This window comes from Osmerus eperlanus, chromosome 5 (genome assembly GCF_963692335.1).
Source record: "Osmerus eperlanus chromosome 5, fOsmEpe2.1, whole genome shotgun sequence".
In the NCBI taxonomy this organism is placed as follows: domain Eukaryota; kingdom Metazoa; phylum Chordata; class Actinopteri; order Osmeriformes; family Osmeridae; genus Osmerus; species Osmerus eperlanus.
The window spans coordinates 10,808,435-10,825,006 of record NC_085022.1 but is presented as its reverse complement, the minus strand read 5'-3'; the positions used below and the strand labels follow the sequence as shown (position 1 = coordinate 10,825,006).

At 47.3% G+C, this 16,572-nt stretch overlaps 1 protein-coding gene across 2 annotated transcripts in view; it reads left to right on the top strand.

Annotated features, from left to right (window-relative positions):
* The window catches only part of roraa (RAR-related orphan receptor A, paralog a), a 161,034-nt gene that overhangs the window by 134,609 nt on the left and 9,853 nt on the right, over positions 1 to 16,572 (top strand). For both annotated transcript variants that reach the window (XM_062461588.1, XM_062461589.1), the window contains 3 exons: positions 13,257 to 13,342; positions 14,761 to 14,902; positions 15,989 to 16,384. In XM_062461588.1, coding sequence (XP_062317572.1) covers positions 13,257 to 13,342; positions 14,761 to 14,902; positions 15,989 to 16,384 — 624 coding nt within the window. The remainder of the gene's footprint in view (positions 1 to 13,256; positions 13,343 to 14,760; positions 14,903 to 15,988; positions 16,385 to 16,572) is intronic.

The following is a 16,572-nucleotide window of genomic DNA, read 5'->3' as shown; positions in this document are numbered from 1 at the left end:
GGATAAGAGCGTCTGCTACATGACTAAATGTAAAATGTAAGACCTTCGTGGTGTACTATAATGTTTGTTCATTCAGGATATCGTACTGTTCTTTCAAGTGAAAAGTGGAAACTTTTCAAGGCATTGTAATTATTGGCACGCCATGTCAAAGCCACATTCAGAAAACAAGTTAGAAGTCTACATTTCCATCCAGTCAACGCTCTTTTTAATCTCCCTTTGGTTTTGATAAAGGGAAAAAGAAATGTCAATCAGCCTAACTAATAGAATGTGCGTTTTGTAATTCTCTCAAAGGGAAAGGTGAATTGAAAAGAGTTTGCAACCTTTAGCACACACATACTCACACACTCACACACATAAACACACACACATACACACACAGCGCTGACAGTCAAGCTCCATTATCTGACAGCTGGAGAAGTTAAAAATAACTGTGCTCGCAGCAAATTAGACGTATCATTTGGCTTCTAAAGTGAGAGATGAATCTGTGTGTGAATGCTCCTGCCGAGCCGTGTCACCGGGCCAATATATCAGCCTCTGTTTGTCTGTCTTTCTCATAAACCCCAAATGGAATTGTAAACAGATGAAGCAATTTTACACAGAGACTATTTTTCTCAGAGTCTGTTCCATCATTGTTGCAGTCCCCGGCCCAGTCACCGTGCACACACACACAGTACCTGTCCTGTGCACTCCCAAGTCAAAGTGCATAAATCATAGTTTGGCTGCATGCAAGGTTATTGCCACCGCTCAAAGCCAATCCCCAGAGTGTTTCGTATGTTATGTTTTTTTGTTGCGTTTTTTTATCTGACTATAAATCTGACATCATTGCACATATGTGTAGAGGACTTTGGATGATTCAGCTGCCTCCCATTTCTCTTGTTGACACATGCAGAGCAGAGTGGAGTAGACAGCAATATGAATCTTGATTCCAGCTGTCATGGTCAGGTTTTCCATGACATTCAATAGCATCTTGCTCACTTATGCATGCATGTTTATGTCAGGTGTCGGAGGGTGGGGTGTCTGTTCCCATTTAGCATGGTAATTTAAGTGTAACTGTGAGGTCCATGTTACTGTAAGGTAAGTAAGAGATTTCCATGGGAGGCTTGAGTTTCAGGCTAGGTGTAGGGTGGCCTTTAAATACATAACAACATCATTGTTAATTCATTACTACTTAATTACCAACCAATGATCGAGCAGGAGGACACTTTCGTGTCACATTGTTTTGCGACATAATCTCTAGTATTTTCGTTCTTTTTCAGTGTCACTGAATGTACATGAAATGGCAACCAGCCATACACAATCTGCAAATAACTTGATGTCTACAGTTACACGTGTCTTGTTAAACTGTGATATTTGAGTGTGTGGACCTGACTCAATCCAGTGTTTATGATGGATGCCTGCTGGCCACTGACATGTATTGATGTAGTACAAAGATAGATGGGCTAGATTGAATCAAAGCCCACCTCCATCCTGCATGTGTTGTTTCCCATGCTGCACAGCACTGACACATGTGAAGCTCATGTCTCTCATTAGAGACAAGACAGGCTTAAGGCATCTTTCCTCTTTGTGTGTGTGTACTGTATGTGTGGGAAGCTCTCTCCCAGAGTTGTTTTCCTTCTGTTTAATCTCCCCCTTCCTTGCACAAAAATTGATTTATTCTGGCCTTGGATAGGAAAGGGCTCAGAGTCCGGGCTCAGAGTTCTACACATCATAGTGTGTACCCCATTAGAAGGGCTCTGGACAAGTGATGTGCTTGAGACATAAGGCAGAGACATTGAGTGTTTAATTAACTTTCAATTAATGTTCTGGGAAGGCAAAGGCTGGAAAAGTAACCACACTCCATTATTTAATCATGTTTGATTTCATCCCCCATAGCAATTGCCTGCTTCTTATGTGATGCATCTAAGCTACCAAAGAAATCTAATCTGTACGATGCAAAAAGGAAGCTTTCTCTACTTTACGTGCACAGCAGGCACTTGGCTGCACATCTGAGTTTTGGAACCCAGTGTTAACTCTATATTTGGATTCCACTGGAGTGGATTAAGGATTCTTAACGGCAAACCCACGGGATTCTGGCAGACATAAAAGAGGAGGCTGTTTGCATCCATATACAAATAATTGCAGGTTTCAAATCGACTGTAATTTCAAACCCCGACTACAGCCTGTATATGAAAGTGTAGGGCTTTGATGTACAAATCCACAATTCGCGGGAGATTAGCACCCCAAAGGTTAGCAGTTGCTAATTACAGGAGATTGGTTCTACATATCCAACAAGGCAAGGAGACCGTCTTAATAAATAAGAGGATACATAAAGAACAAGGATAAACTGTTCTGATAAGAAGGCTTGTATGTGAATCATTGCAAGGTGATAGCTCTTTAATGCACCTTTTCCTCTCATGGGTGAGAGTCAATGAACTGCAGCTGTGACTTTTTACTGTGTTTACAAATGTATGTGTGTCTCAAGAAATGTGATTTTCCAGAGACATCTTCTCAATGAATTCATTTTTTAAGCTCATGAATTAACCTACCAGTTGTATTTTCCACCTGTCTTGTATTGTAGAAAAAGCCTATTTTATGTACTCTCCTCGCAGAATTGGAAGCAGCATTATCATAATCCCTGCTTCCCTATCCACAAACCACCACTGGCTAAAATGAATCTATCATTGCTGCCTGTAGCGAGGAAGATGAGAAAGTACAGTATGCAACATACTGCAATTTGCAAAAAGACAAAAACATATCTCCAAATGTATCTTATAGCAAACTTTTGTTCTTGGATGGTTTATATTGATGTAATTGACTTTTGTATTATTTAACTGACCATTTCTGACTTTGTATCAACCCGTTGTTTCTGCCTGTCAATGGCTTTGGCCCGGGCCTGTGAGATTAGACCTGGCCAATCTGGCCTCTCTTCACTTGGGTCTAAATTAAACATGTCCGGGCCGCGGCGAGCGCCTGCTCTACCGCAGGAAACACTTTTTCATCTCCTAATGAATGTGCCTGAGGGGGTCCCACAGGGGGGCCCACTTCACCCCTCATTAGGCAGGGGGCTGCTGCTGCCTCCATGCTGGGGAGCAACCTCCTGGAGTGGGGCCTCCCACTGCATCTTAACGTCCCACGCTCTCCTGCCCCAGACTATCCCCCTCCCTCTTTCTCTCTCCTTTTCTTACTCTCTTTCTCTCTTTCTCTCTTTCTTTCTTTCTCTCTCTCTCTCTCTCTCTCTCTCTCTCTCTCTCTCTCTCTCTCTCTCTCTCTCTCTCTCTCTCTCTCTCTCTCTCTCTCTCCCTCTCTCCCTCTCTCTCTCTCTCTCTCTCTCTCTCTTCCTCCCTCTCTATCCCTCTCTCTGTCCCTTTGCCTCTCTCTCTCAATCTTTCATTCTGTCTCGCTCACTCCCGTTTCCATCTCTATCACACACGATCCTCCCTTTCATACCCTCTGTACGAGACATACACAGCTAAACACTCAATGACAGGAATGGGGATGTGGGAGCAAGCACCTAATCACATTTTAATGGCCTTTTGGGGGGGGGGGGTGGGGGTGAATCATTGGTACCAGTATTATGATTTTTATTGTCTTCCTCAACATCTTTGTTTTTGTCTTGGTCTGAAAGTTCTTCTCAGAAATAGTTTGTTTGAACAGGTGAACAGAGCTGTCAGGATCTTGCTAGAAATCAAACCCCCGACAACCTGTCTTCATTAGTGTCCATGACAGGCATCATCTGTGAAGCTGACTCAGGGCAGCAGAGACTGAGTACTATGGCCTTGAATAAGTGTTTGGAGAGTGGATAAGAATGGAGTTTTTATCCATCCTCCAAGAGGAGAGGAGAGGAGAGGAGAGGAGGGGAGGGGAAGGGAGGGGAAGGGAGGGGAGAGGGGATGGGAGGTTTATCTCCATCTCATGCTGGTGCAGCCTGCGTAGCTTCACTCTCCAGTGGAAACTACTGTATTGACTGCTTCGTGAAGCAACAAAGCATGGCAGCTTCCTGGTTGGGGCGAGGCAGGAGGGATTTTCTGATTTTTCTCCTATGCAAATAGCCTTTGCATACTAGTAGAATGGGCTGATCATTATTTGAGGGCTTTTGGGGTGTGTTTATGCAATCATCCATCTTGGCACTTCTTTATTAGCCCAGGATTAGAGGCACCACAGTACATTCACAAGCAGTCGTGAGGCAGGTTCATGCAAAGGTAGCAGCAGCTAGAGCTCTAACCCTCAACCACAGGCACGAGCATGCAAGGAGGGAAGCATGCTTTGCGCATGGCTGCGTAATCCTGCCATGTTAAACAAAACCAGGCCAGTGTTTGTAGGGTTATGAAAACAGTGGTGCAGGAGGGGATTGTGCTTAACACGCTGTAAGCAGTCTGTGAACTGTGTGTGGCAGCAGGAAAGACTATAGTCCTACTCCCCTGTTATCTAGGAACGCCTTTCATACGGTCTGCTTAAACCAAGCCACAGCATAGGGGGACAAATCTTCTTCAAGGCTGACTCCTGGAAAGGTCCATGTCTGCTTTACTGTCATGTAGCCAGCATACACACACAAACAAAATGATCATTTAACATGTTTTGTGGTAAAGCTCAGAGTATAATAAATGCCTGGGAGTAAATTATGCCGATGTGATTTGATAGTACACGTTGCGAAAATGTTGTTAACAACAATAGAGCTCACTCAACCCATTCACATTCATAAGGCTTCATTTGGCTGGTCATCTGCCAAACTGACAGTGCCAGCAGCAAAATGTAATAAAATGCTGTCAAAATGTCATTAAAAATAAATATTTAACATTCTGGTAATCAAATGTTTTCAATTAAATTAGTTTGCACTTGTAGTTCCATTAACAATACATGAAGCATGATTGTTAAACTTTAGTTAAATAGCCTGGGCTTCATTTCAGGATATTGACACACACGGACATGCACACATGCGCACACACAAATGCAAGAGAGGCTTGAGGTCTGCACAGGCTTGTGTGAGGGGAGAAGCAAAAGTGTCCAGGACAACACAGTGGACTTGGGGCCACTCAGTCAGACTGCTTGAAAACATTCTCTCTCTCTCATTCTCTTTATCTTTTTCCTTCTCTCTCTCTCTTTCCCTTTCTCCATCTCTTGCTCTCTCTCTCTATATATAATTCTCTTTTTCCCTCTCTATCTTTCCCTTTCACCATCTCTCTCTCTTTCTATGGTCCCATGACACAGCTGATCTCTGGAAAGGGTGGGGGACTCTAGTTTCAGGTCTATCGTCCACTGGATCTGTGAGCAGCAGGATTTAGTATCCCTGCTAATGTAACAAGGCCCATTTGTCTCAATCACACGTCCATGGAAGTATCAGCTGGCTGTTGATGTCATTTATCTTGCTTCTCCTTTCATTGCTCTTTCACCGCTGATGAGAACCCCAGACTAGTGCATCCAAGGACAGAGGTGGTGTAGTACTGATTTGAAGACTAGTTCTAGTTAAACGGGTTGAGTTACTGATGTTGTGAGTTATAGAGAATTCAGTCTTTAATCACTGACACATTTTTCACCAGGGTCTCAATCAAAGCTATAGTACCAGCACTAATGTGGCACATTATTGCCAACCTACGTTTGGTATTGTTCAAATATTATTACAGTGTAATGTGACAAGTTCTTGAGACATTGTATTAAGTAGCCTTTATCTTGGTTTCATCACTTCTTTTTCATCTCTCCCTCCAGCTACGTACAGTTTGTTGACCTTGAGATCTAGCTCAGAACAAACCAAAGATGATGTTTTGTAAACTGACGAGATGTTTAGGAGTAAGGCTAAGACTGTTCAGGTTGTTTAACTCATCTCTGCCAGGCTACGCTGGTGCGTCTGAGGAAATAGTACAGAAAGATCTCTATCAGTCAGTAAAGCTGAGGATTTGCAGGAGAAAGGTATGTTTCCCTCTCCTGAGATGACTAATGGAGATCAATATTTCCCTTGCACTATACATTGATATGTACAAACATGGACCCAAACATGAACAGTATAACTACAGCTCAGTAGCTATAGCGTGAGTTGTCGAAAGAGCACTTTGGAACTACAATTCAGTATTCGTTTGACGTGAGCTAGGATTGTAACAGTGATCCCTGCCATTACTGGAGGCTCACGCTGTGCTCCCCTCCTCAACGGAGCAAATCAAGCTCATGATTACTATCTGGGCCAGGCAGCCAGTGGAAACATGTTTTCCTAAGGCAGGCACAGAGGGACAATTACTGTCAGCTGAAGTATTCTCCCTGCTCCCCCTGTGTGTTCTGGCTCTGTGCCTTTGACCCACTGACCCTGAGCATCAGCCTGGGCCTGGACCTCCAGCCCCCATCCACTCCACCTCCCCCATCCACCCTCTCCCCTCCCCCTCCACCACCCCCACCCCACTGAGGGACAGGCCTCTCACCATCAGTCACATGAACCACATTCATCCAACTATATTGAACACACACACACAATCACATGCATTATCAAGCACACAATATGTGCATGAGAACTAAGCAAAACTCACGCTTATCCACAGGGTTTGCTGTGACACAGACACTTACCGTACAAGCCATTACAACCTATCAATCAAATGAACCACATTCATCATACTCCATTCAACACACACAATACATGGTAGAACGGTGCAAAGATGTCAGTTAACTGGATGCCATCATAACTTCTTGTCTCTTTGTGAGGAGGGCCTAACAAAGGAGATCATAGTCAATAAAGTACAGCAGCAGATAGGCATATCCCAGAAATGCATACTAATGCAGCAATTACAGGAGAAAGGTAGTGGTATAGCATGGCAGCGGCAAATTCCCCGGTGCCATGGAACAAGCCTCTTTGTTGTTATGTAAAGGTTTCTCCGTGTAATTGCGCTGGATTTTTTGAAGAGATCATTATTTATATTTCTCTGCATATTCGGGTCCTAGTCTGTGTGTCCCTGAGGGGCTTAGGGAGGCCAAGAGTTGCTTAACCAAGCCACTCTACAGAACTACAGGAGCCACCATCGAGTCCTCAACCACAGCCTGCTCAGCTCAAGTGGACAGCCAGGTTCAAAATGGAGAGATAGCTCTCCCACACGTTTTCGCATTCAAACGGTGCCGCCACTGCCACAGCTCCCAAAGCAGTCAATCAATGGGCCCTCTGTGATTTCAGCCTCAGTGAATCTGAGCCTTCTGTGAAGTCCAGTACCATGCATCACAAGGTACTGTTTGTGTTGACAAAACAACTACAGGAAAACTTTGCACTCAGTCCCTATCATGTCATGATTTAACAGGGACCTCAAATGAAGTCCCGACAGAAGATTAGCTGAACCTCGTTCTCTGATGAATATGCGTAAATGTTCAGAGTGCAGAAGACGTGTAAACAGCAACCCCTGACGAGGCACCTCCCCTCTCACTGCTCCCCGTGACTAACCAGTAGCAGGGATAGACAGAATGCATAAGCGAGTGAGTGCAGTGCATAGTGTATCCACAGATTGACTGTGTTGTGCCATCAGATGAAGCTGGATGTCTCTCTGCCCCCCCCCTGCCCCAGGCTTCTTCTGGGAGCCACACACGGTGGCAGAGTGAGAGGGGAGCGTGCCCCCTGGCACCAGGGTCCCCCTCACCAAGGGCACAGCCTCACCTGTCACTGATCACAGAGAGCAAGGAGGGGGTGCGGCAGAGGGGAGGAGGGGAGCTCAGGTGGGGCGGCGGGCGGGGACGGGGGAGGTGGGAAGGGGCGCCGCACACATGCTACCCTTCCCGGTGCTCGTCTGTTCGGTAAACCCGGGCTTTTGTTGTTTCCCCCAGAGTGCAAGCACACAGACTCCCAGTCAGGAAGCTCGTCAATCTTTGCCACAACAACACATAAATTAGTGCCCAAATTACTGCTCCTCTGGCGGAAAGAGAGACATGGAGAGAGATGTCTTACGTGAGGTTTGGGAATACTCTTCCCCTCTATGCACCCCCGCATCGATGGTGTCAGAATGCATTTCAATAAGACAGTCAAGTAAATACAGGGGGAGAGAAATGCTGCTGTGTTGTACAGGCATCACCAGTTGGGTGGTGCTGAAATATTAATGGCCTCACACACAAAAAACACAGAGAAGCATGCATGAGTTCATCCAAAAAGCAGCCTGGGGCTATCGTCCAAACCTGGGCTTTAGCAATGTCACTGGGCTGCTATGTGGGAATAATAGGAAAAGTTTAAGGCAGTTCCACTGAAACTGGAATATCTGTTCACATATAGCTGGCTTCCAGTTCTATGGAATCATAGCTTAGGATGGCGGTGGTTGACATTCTGGAATTAGCAGGAGGCGGCAAAGCATAGAGACATAAAAAAAAATGATGGTCAGCTGGTTTCTGTGTTAGACTGAGGAAAGTTAAAATGATGATACAGAGTTGTTTATGTGCAGGTGAATATGTAAGCCTGGTGTGGTTTCTCTTGTGCTACTGTATTTAGAAGTAAATGCCATATGGGCTACAGTAGCTCATGGTAATAAGCCAACATACTCCAATCCCTAAACAAATAACACATTTATGCTATTCTGTCTGTGCTCGGTAGCGATGCTGTCCTATGCCTCTGACATTCAAATAACCTTTCTTCTGCTGAGCAATTGGGAATAAAAAAAAGCTCCCATTCTGTTCTGTTACTCTACAACATGACAGTGGAGCCTGGCAGATGAAACAAGACAGGGTTGTGATTCCAGCTCTTGTTAGGCTGTCGCTTTCTCTAAGACTTGGTCTGACTATTGTGGGTATCTGTTCAAAAAAGGCTCCTTCTGTTTCCAAAGACAGCTGATCTCCACTGCCAAAGGGGGAAATCAATCTAGCAGTTAAAATGGTTGCAAATCATGGTTGTAGAACATTGCTCACTCTGCACTTGCAAGCTTGTCCACTGACCCAGGCAGTGTTATATCGTCAGTGTGAATGTTCCCCTTGAAAGAAATCTTTTAAACAGATTATCATATTGTAGTCATGTGAGAAGTCATGTGGTCTTTTTCAACATTTGCTTTGTTGTTGTGTTGTGAAATGTTTAGTGGAGAATTTGATTAAACCGTTATTTGTCCCTGTGTGTTGGACTGCAGAGCCATTGTTAATCTGTGCTGTACACAGACCCAGCACTGCTGTCCAATCTCTTACATAATCTCCAACATGAGCCCACTGGCTTGCGTCATTTGGTCACTAACAGATGTCAACACACACTAACACCCCCTTACCCACCCAGTGCCACATACACACACAACACAGACACACGCAAAACCACACTCACATTATTCCTGTCATTCACTGCCTCACAGTTATACACCAATTACAAAGGGCGAGTTTGGCTTTGAACTTCCCTCCCAATATTACCAGCCTATGGGGCTGTAGGTCATTAAAAATACTTTAATAGCTGACCGACACCAACTCGGCAATGGGTTAAGCTGTCAGATTTAGAATGATGGCAGCAACATGGTTCTGTAATGTAAGGGATCATCCTAATCCTGCGTTATGTCACCAGACATAGAGGTTCAGCAAGGTCTGTAGTCTTTTTCTATATTCACACAAGCCTGCTCTGAATGCATACATGTTCTCTTCAATTGATATGCGTGATATCTTTGTGCTTCAAAAGCGGGGGTCAGGTGGCTGAGCGGTTAGGGAAGCGGGCTAGTAATCTGAAGGTTGCCAGTTCGATTCCCGGCCGAGCCAAATGACGTTGTGTCCTTGGTCAAGGCACTTCACCCTACTTGCCTCGGGGGAGAATGTCCCTGTACTTACTGTAAGTCGCTCTGGATAAGAGCGTCTGCTAAATGACTAAATGTAAATGTAAAAGACTTTTGAAGCACAGGGCCTTCGTTTGGAAGGCTTCGTGTGTTCGTGCGTCTGTTTCCTGGTCCCATCCTGGGTTTGTGTCTAGCTGGGGTTGTGTTGAGCAGGGGTGAGAACACAATTAAGGACTGGGGGCCACAGGGGTCCACAGAGAGTACCCGGCCCCTCCTTTTGGATATAGGCTCTGAGTGACAATCATCCTCTCCAAATGGCAGAACTGGTGAATAAGTGTCCTTGACACACAGCTCTACGGACACACACAGACAGACAGACGGAACGACAGACAGACAGACAGACAGACAGGCAGGCAGGCAGGCAGGCAGACACACAGCTAATATCTCCCCATCATCAAGAGCAGGAGCTCTTGAACACCAAGGCCAGCTTCCGTGTTCCCATTGTCAGAGCTGCCCACACACCACGGGGCTGGATCTAAGTCACTAGCATCTGTTCGGCTCCAACATGGTGAGGGGTTTTCGCGGCGGTGTGAATGTGCAGTGATTCACACATCATCAGTGCATCTCAGCCCCCCCCCCCCCCCCCAGCCACCCCTTACTCTTTGATGTGGCCTGTGTGCTGACGGAGGCACCTTACAACCCTGGCCGTGCAGAGAGGAGGCTGCGCGGAGAGGCTTAAGCACGTCTGCCTGTCTCACTCTGCCCGGCTTTGATGTCGTAAACCAAGCGGGCTGGGCTAGCTGGCAGGGTGGGCAAAGGGGCCGAGGGACCCAGGGCCCCGGTGCATGGGATCAGGACATCAGTAAGCTGGTCCAGCACAGAGGAGGCAGCAGCTGACTGCTTCAGCATGGAGAAGCAGTTAACACCACAGCCCGTTGTGTCAATAGATATTGACTCCCAGATCTGGAGTGCTTAGGAGCAGGCCCTTCTGTTTGACGACATCCCCCAGTGTGGATTCTCTTTAAACCCCTGTTGTCACTCGGGAGCACCAGGGTGGTTCATTGTGCTGGGCCATAGCATAGTCACACACAAATATTAACTCAAACTGATTGCAAATGACTTCATGGCTTATTTAATCTTCATGCTGTCTTCCCACATACTGTGTATTTACTTAACCCTCTCTCTCAGAAGGTAGCTTATTACACTATTATTAAATTGTGGTTTTCACAACAGGGTGTAAGCGTCTTGTTGTTTGTGTGTGGTTGTGTGTGCAGTTTTGTATCTGTGTGTGCATTAATGGCCTTCCTATGGTAGGGCTTTGGAAGGCATGTTCACGCCCCCTTCCTAGCCTGGCCCAGCTCGGCCCGGCTTGGCATCCTGCAGAGTCGGCCCTCCTGCCTTCACCTGATGTGGCAGAGCCTCTGTCAGGCCTGAGCGAGCCTTCAGTCAGCCTTGGCTCCTCAGGAGAGATGAAGGCATCTCACAGCCATGCTGGGGGGGGGGGGGGGATTGGGGGGGGGCAGGCTGGCAGCAGCCTAAGCCTGGAGCTTAGAGCTTGAAGCTCGTGAGGCTGAGATGTGGGTCTGGAGGCTGGGCCGAGAAAAGAAGAGTGTCTCTCACAGCCCTGCACTGCCACCCGATGGATAGGGCACATCACTGCAGAACTGCGTCCCTCCACCACAGTCAGGCGTAATTACAGCACGCTTCGGTTGTTGTGAGTGCATGTCAGAACAAATTATGTAAGTAATGAGGCTGAAAACGCTAAAGGAGTCGAAACACACTGCAGCGCTAATGTTCATGCAGGGAGAACACAAAAACAAACAATGGAGTGCACTGCCCGCAATGCCAGTGTTCACAGCGAGATAACCAAAATAACACACCCGTTGACAGAATGGAGGTAGCTCCCATGGATTCATCATAGAGTAACCCTCTTGACTTAGGTTGTCAGCATCTGGCTCCTGCTTGGGCCTCTTCCTAATGTAAGCAGATGAGGAACGTTGCCCCTCCATTTTAAAGCGGGCTACGCAGACGGCTTCGTTTGAGGTGTTCCTCACAGGAGATCTGACTGCTCTCCACTGGGCGCCCTCGCAGCCTTTGTCTGCCTCAGATGTAGGCTAATTCACTGTTTACAGGAGAAGTTTTGTTGAGTCCTGCAGTGCTAGCGGTGCAGCTAACAGCTTTCTGAGTGGAGCCTGGTGTGTCGCTGGGGACCAGGGGTAGTGGATCAGGGACCCTCCACTGGCCAGGCCTTAGAGTCAGGGACATTATCACAACACATGCGCCTGCTGATTAAATGGCATAAGTGTGCCGGATTGAGCCTAAGCAGAGGTCCATTTGATGTGATCAAATTAGTTTGGAGGGATTGGGCATGGAGGTATCCTCGGATTGCCTCCAGTAGAGCGCCAGCTCCAGACAGAAGTTGGATGGTTCTAGTAGGAGGCTGGTGTGATCATTTGACACAGGGCTTCACTTTGCATGCACGCCTTGCTGGTTTCTTATGATTCATAGTTGTTAGTAAAGGGGGAAATAATTTCGTTCTTCAGGTCTAAGGTAGAATAGATGATCTGTGATTTGATTGGTTGTCTGCCACTTTGTAGGGAGTCAGCCAGTATATTGTAATAAACATCCTGCAGTGATGTTTCTTCAATCAGACCAGATAAGAGGGCTCGTCTGGCTGTGCTGTGGCAATGCTAGGATTCAGACGATTAGGAGGAGGGCAGGGAGATATAAATCTCTGTAGGGAGAGAAAGAGCGAGAGGAGAGCGCGAAAGAGAGAGAGAATGTGTGTGTACGCGTGTGTATCTGTGCATTCTCGCGTTTGTCTTTGTAAGAGAGAGAGAGAGAGAGTTGTCGGCTGCAGTGATAAAGCAGGGAGCCGAGGGGCTGGCTGGGAGTTCTGTGTCTCAGACGCCTGCATGCGTGTGTGTTCTGCCGACGACTGCCCTGTGGTCTGCTCCTGTACTCCATGCCAAGGATGGATGAGGCCTGTCCTCTGTGCTTTTGTCCTCTCTGGCAGCCTGCTGAATCACAAGCCTGTCAGCGGCCTCACACTACAGTCTATACTGCACATTACTGCTCTCAACAGAACCCCCCACTCTCTACAACCACTTTGAGACTAGCCACTAGCTCTGTACAGTAAGAATGTTATCATTCTTTGTGGCCATTTGTGCATTTACTGCTAAGGTTTTGAGGGGTTTGAAGCGCAGGGAAGAGGAACATTTCAACTGGGGAATAAGTACAGTCAGGTGGTTGATTCTTTGTCATGCTGTGGGGCTAGAATTACTACTGGGGAAGGTTAGGAGGTTTGCAGAGAGCTGTGGCTTTTCCTTATGTAAGTTGTGCTTACGATGTAAATTGACACCATGTTTACACTGGCTTGTTGGTGGCTCCATGAAAACTTAAAATGGCCTCTTCACGCACATCTCTGTGGATATTCTGTTAATGCTGTATGGAAGTGAAGGTTTCAAAGTCACAGGATAAGATGTGTTTGAAGCGCACTGCTCTTTCATGTACCTACATGCATCCATGGTAAAGGAGTTGTACTGTGACTTGTGCAAGGGGGGGAAAAAGTGTTGATTTGTCTTTTTCTTTTCCTTTCTCCAGCTCAAATCGAAATAATTCCTTGCAAGATCTGTGGAGACAAATCATCAGGCATCCATTATGGCGTGATAACATGTGAAGGCTGTAAGGTAAGCTTGAAAACCTGCCTTCAAAATTGCTGGCCAACTTTGGGGAAGATTTGGAGAGTAACAGCAAAGTGTAAACACATGGAAAGCCTCATCATTAAAGTGGTCAAGCCACACAGAGGATGTCCCAGAACGGCACAATTAGCAGGACAAAGTGACTCGGCATCCTTGTACTTCCTGTCCCTCCCAGGGACAGACTCGCTCACTGCTTTCAGTTGTGCTGCGTCCCACTCTTGAAATAAAACCATCAAAAGAGGAAGCGCTTTGAATTATAGCAGATTGTTGGCTCTTTGCTACAGTATGTCGCTCTCAGTGAAGCCAGCTTTTGTACTGTTTCAAAAACACCAACCATTCAGTGAGAGGGGAAATGTTGCACTGGCAGTGTATTCTTGTTCCCCTGCTTGTCACCAAGCAAATCATTAGCATTCCTCAGACAGACTGCACCTTTGCAGTGTGTGTGTGTTAATGTGTGTGTGCGCGCGTGTGTATGTGTGTGTGTGTGTGTGTGTGTGTGTGTGTGTGTGTGTGTGTGTGTGTGTGTGAAAGAGAGACTCTCAGACAGACAGGGGAGAATTTCAGCTGCTCCTCTGAACGCACACCCCACCCTCCACCCACCCACACAAAGACGGTGGGAGAAACAAAATGCTGAAGAGTAAACTGCTGAAATGTATCTTTAATGATTGCTAATTACTTCAGGCAGAGAGGCTTTTAATGATATGTGCGAGTAGAGGAGTTTGGACCATAAATCACAGCGTTATTAAAGAGTGCTACTTGTCACCGGCAGTTATAGCCGACTTCCGTAATGGCTGCCATTATAAAGCAACTTGGCAGCTGTCAGCTGTTTTCTTGTAATTAAACAGCCAATGAGCAGCTAATTAAGACATATGTGTATGGAGCAGTGGAGTGGGGCATGTTAATGATGTGCTGGAATCAATTCATTAAGTCAGAGGATGAGGAATCCGATCGGTGTGTGTGTGCCATCCCTCAGAGCCGCACGCGCTGAAACGCGTGTTAATCAACACTAATAACCCCCGCTGAAGAAAAATACCGTCTTCTCTCCCCGTTAGACGAAAACACACCATCCCTGTGCAATGCACACAGTTCATATCCATTACCTTCTTAATTAATTGTACGATAACAATTCACCAGCACTCATAAACCAATAACATAAAGTAATGCATTACAAACTAATGGTATGGCTGTGTACTCCTTATGGAGAAACACAATCCTCTTTAGTGTGCGTAACCACAACATATCACTCTTGATAAGTACCCGATAAAAGGCAACACCATAGAGAACAATGCGAGAATTCACATAGCGTTATTGAAGCCCCGTAGATCTCCCCCATAGCTCTGTGTGAGGAGCATTGCATGCCCAGGGTGGCTAGTGTTCTGAGCCCGTGTGTGTGTGTCTCTTCGAAGGGCTTCTTCAGGAGGAGTCAGCAGAGCAATGCCGCCTACTCCTGCCCCCGTCAGAAGAACTGCCTGATCGACCGAACCAGCCGCAACCGCTGCCAGCACTGCCGGCTGCAGAAGTGTCTGGCTGTGGGCATGTCCCGGGACGGTACGTACAGTAGCACATGTAGATTAAAGGACTGGAGGGAACATTTTGAAAATGAGCCTGCGGGGTAATCTGATCAGTACATGTATGGACAACTTACTCTGAACTGGCTTGTGCACGTTGGTGCATGGGAGCACCAGGTGAGTGTAGGTCCTACGGGTGTGCTGTGACAGAAAGTAGTTTTGATGAACTAGGGGTCATTAGGAGATGGCATTAGTGCTGGTGCAGGTGAGGTGCTGTAATGGGAGCACACAGGTGATTGTATGTACTGCAGGCAACCTGCAGAGCCTACAGCTAGGATAGGATAGGGTAGGGTAGGGTAGGCCGGGCTGGGCCATGCTTGGCTAGGTTGTTGGCTGTGGATCAGAGCTGAAGAGTCCAGGCCTGTGACAAAAGCCTTTAATCAGGCCAGGTCTTTAGAGTCTATCCACTGCTCTCCTACACACAAAAACACACACAGACACACAAAGACACATGAATGCACACATACATGTACACATGCATGGGATCACATTGACACATGTGCATACAATAACATGAACACATGTTCCCACATGCACACACACACACACACACAATAAAGACCAGCCAAGGTGACTTATGCCTTCACTCAGCACACCATAGGCCATCTGCCCATGCTCCCCTCCACTCCGCTCATTTCCACTCTGTTGGCCCTCTGACTCTTTGCCAGACCCCAGTGTCCGAGGGGCCTCCTTCTAACGACCAGCTCAGTTTAGTCTGGAGACTGTGTAAAAGGAGCCAGGGATTCAGCTCGTCTCATGTCTGAGTAGCCTGTAAGCTGTAAAAGTCACTGCAGCACAGCTGCAACAGCTTGCCTTCCCTGAAGAAGAGTCCTAGTTAAGATGTTCATGTTGAACGTTTTGTAGTAATGAGACAGTGCGCCGCTAATACCCTGTGAAACACCTAAATCTTCAGTCAGGCTGCTGCTCTGCCACAGGGATACAGGTGCCAGGGGAATGTGTCAGTCACGGAGTGTCTGTCTGACGTGCATGTGTGTGTGTCTCCCCCACCCACCCAACCCTCCCATCCCTCCTCTCCCCCTGCCCCTGCCCCCGCCCTCCTCCACAGCGGTGAAGTTTGGGCGCATGTCCAAGAAGCAGCGCGACAGCCTGTACGCCGAGGTCCAGAAGCACCGGCTGCAGCAGCAGCAGCGCGACCACCAGCAGCAGCCGGGCGAGGCCGAGCCCCTCACCCCCACCTACGGCCTCTCCACCAACGGCCTCACCGAGCTCCACGACGACCTCAGCGGCTACATGGACAGCCACACCCCAGACGGCAGCAAACCAGACTCTGCGGTCAGCAGCTTCTACTTGGACATCCAGCCCTCCCCCGACCAGTCCGGCCTGGACATCAATGGCATCAAGCCTGAGCCCATCTGCGACTTTGCCCCCGGCTCTGGCTTCTTCCCCTACTGCTCCTTCACCAACGGGGAGACTTCTCCCACCGTTTCCATGGCTGAGCTAGGTAAGGGTGGTGGTGGGGAATGGGGTGTAGGTGGGACGGGGGGATTTGAGGGGGCCAACTCAACCATGGGGGAAAAACGACACAAAGGTTGCTTAAAATAGCATGAGGATGGAGACTCATCTCCAGCGCTCATTAAAAGAGATTTTTTTTGTAATTAGTTTCCATTAATTAGGGCCAATCATGAAGCA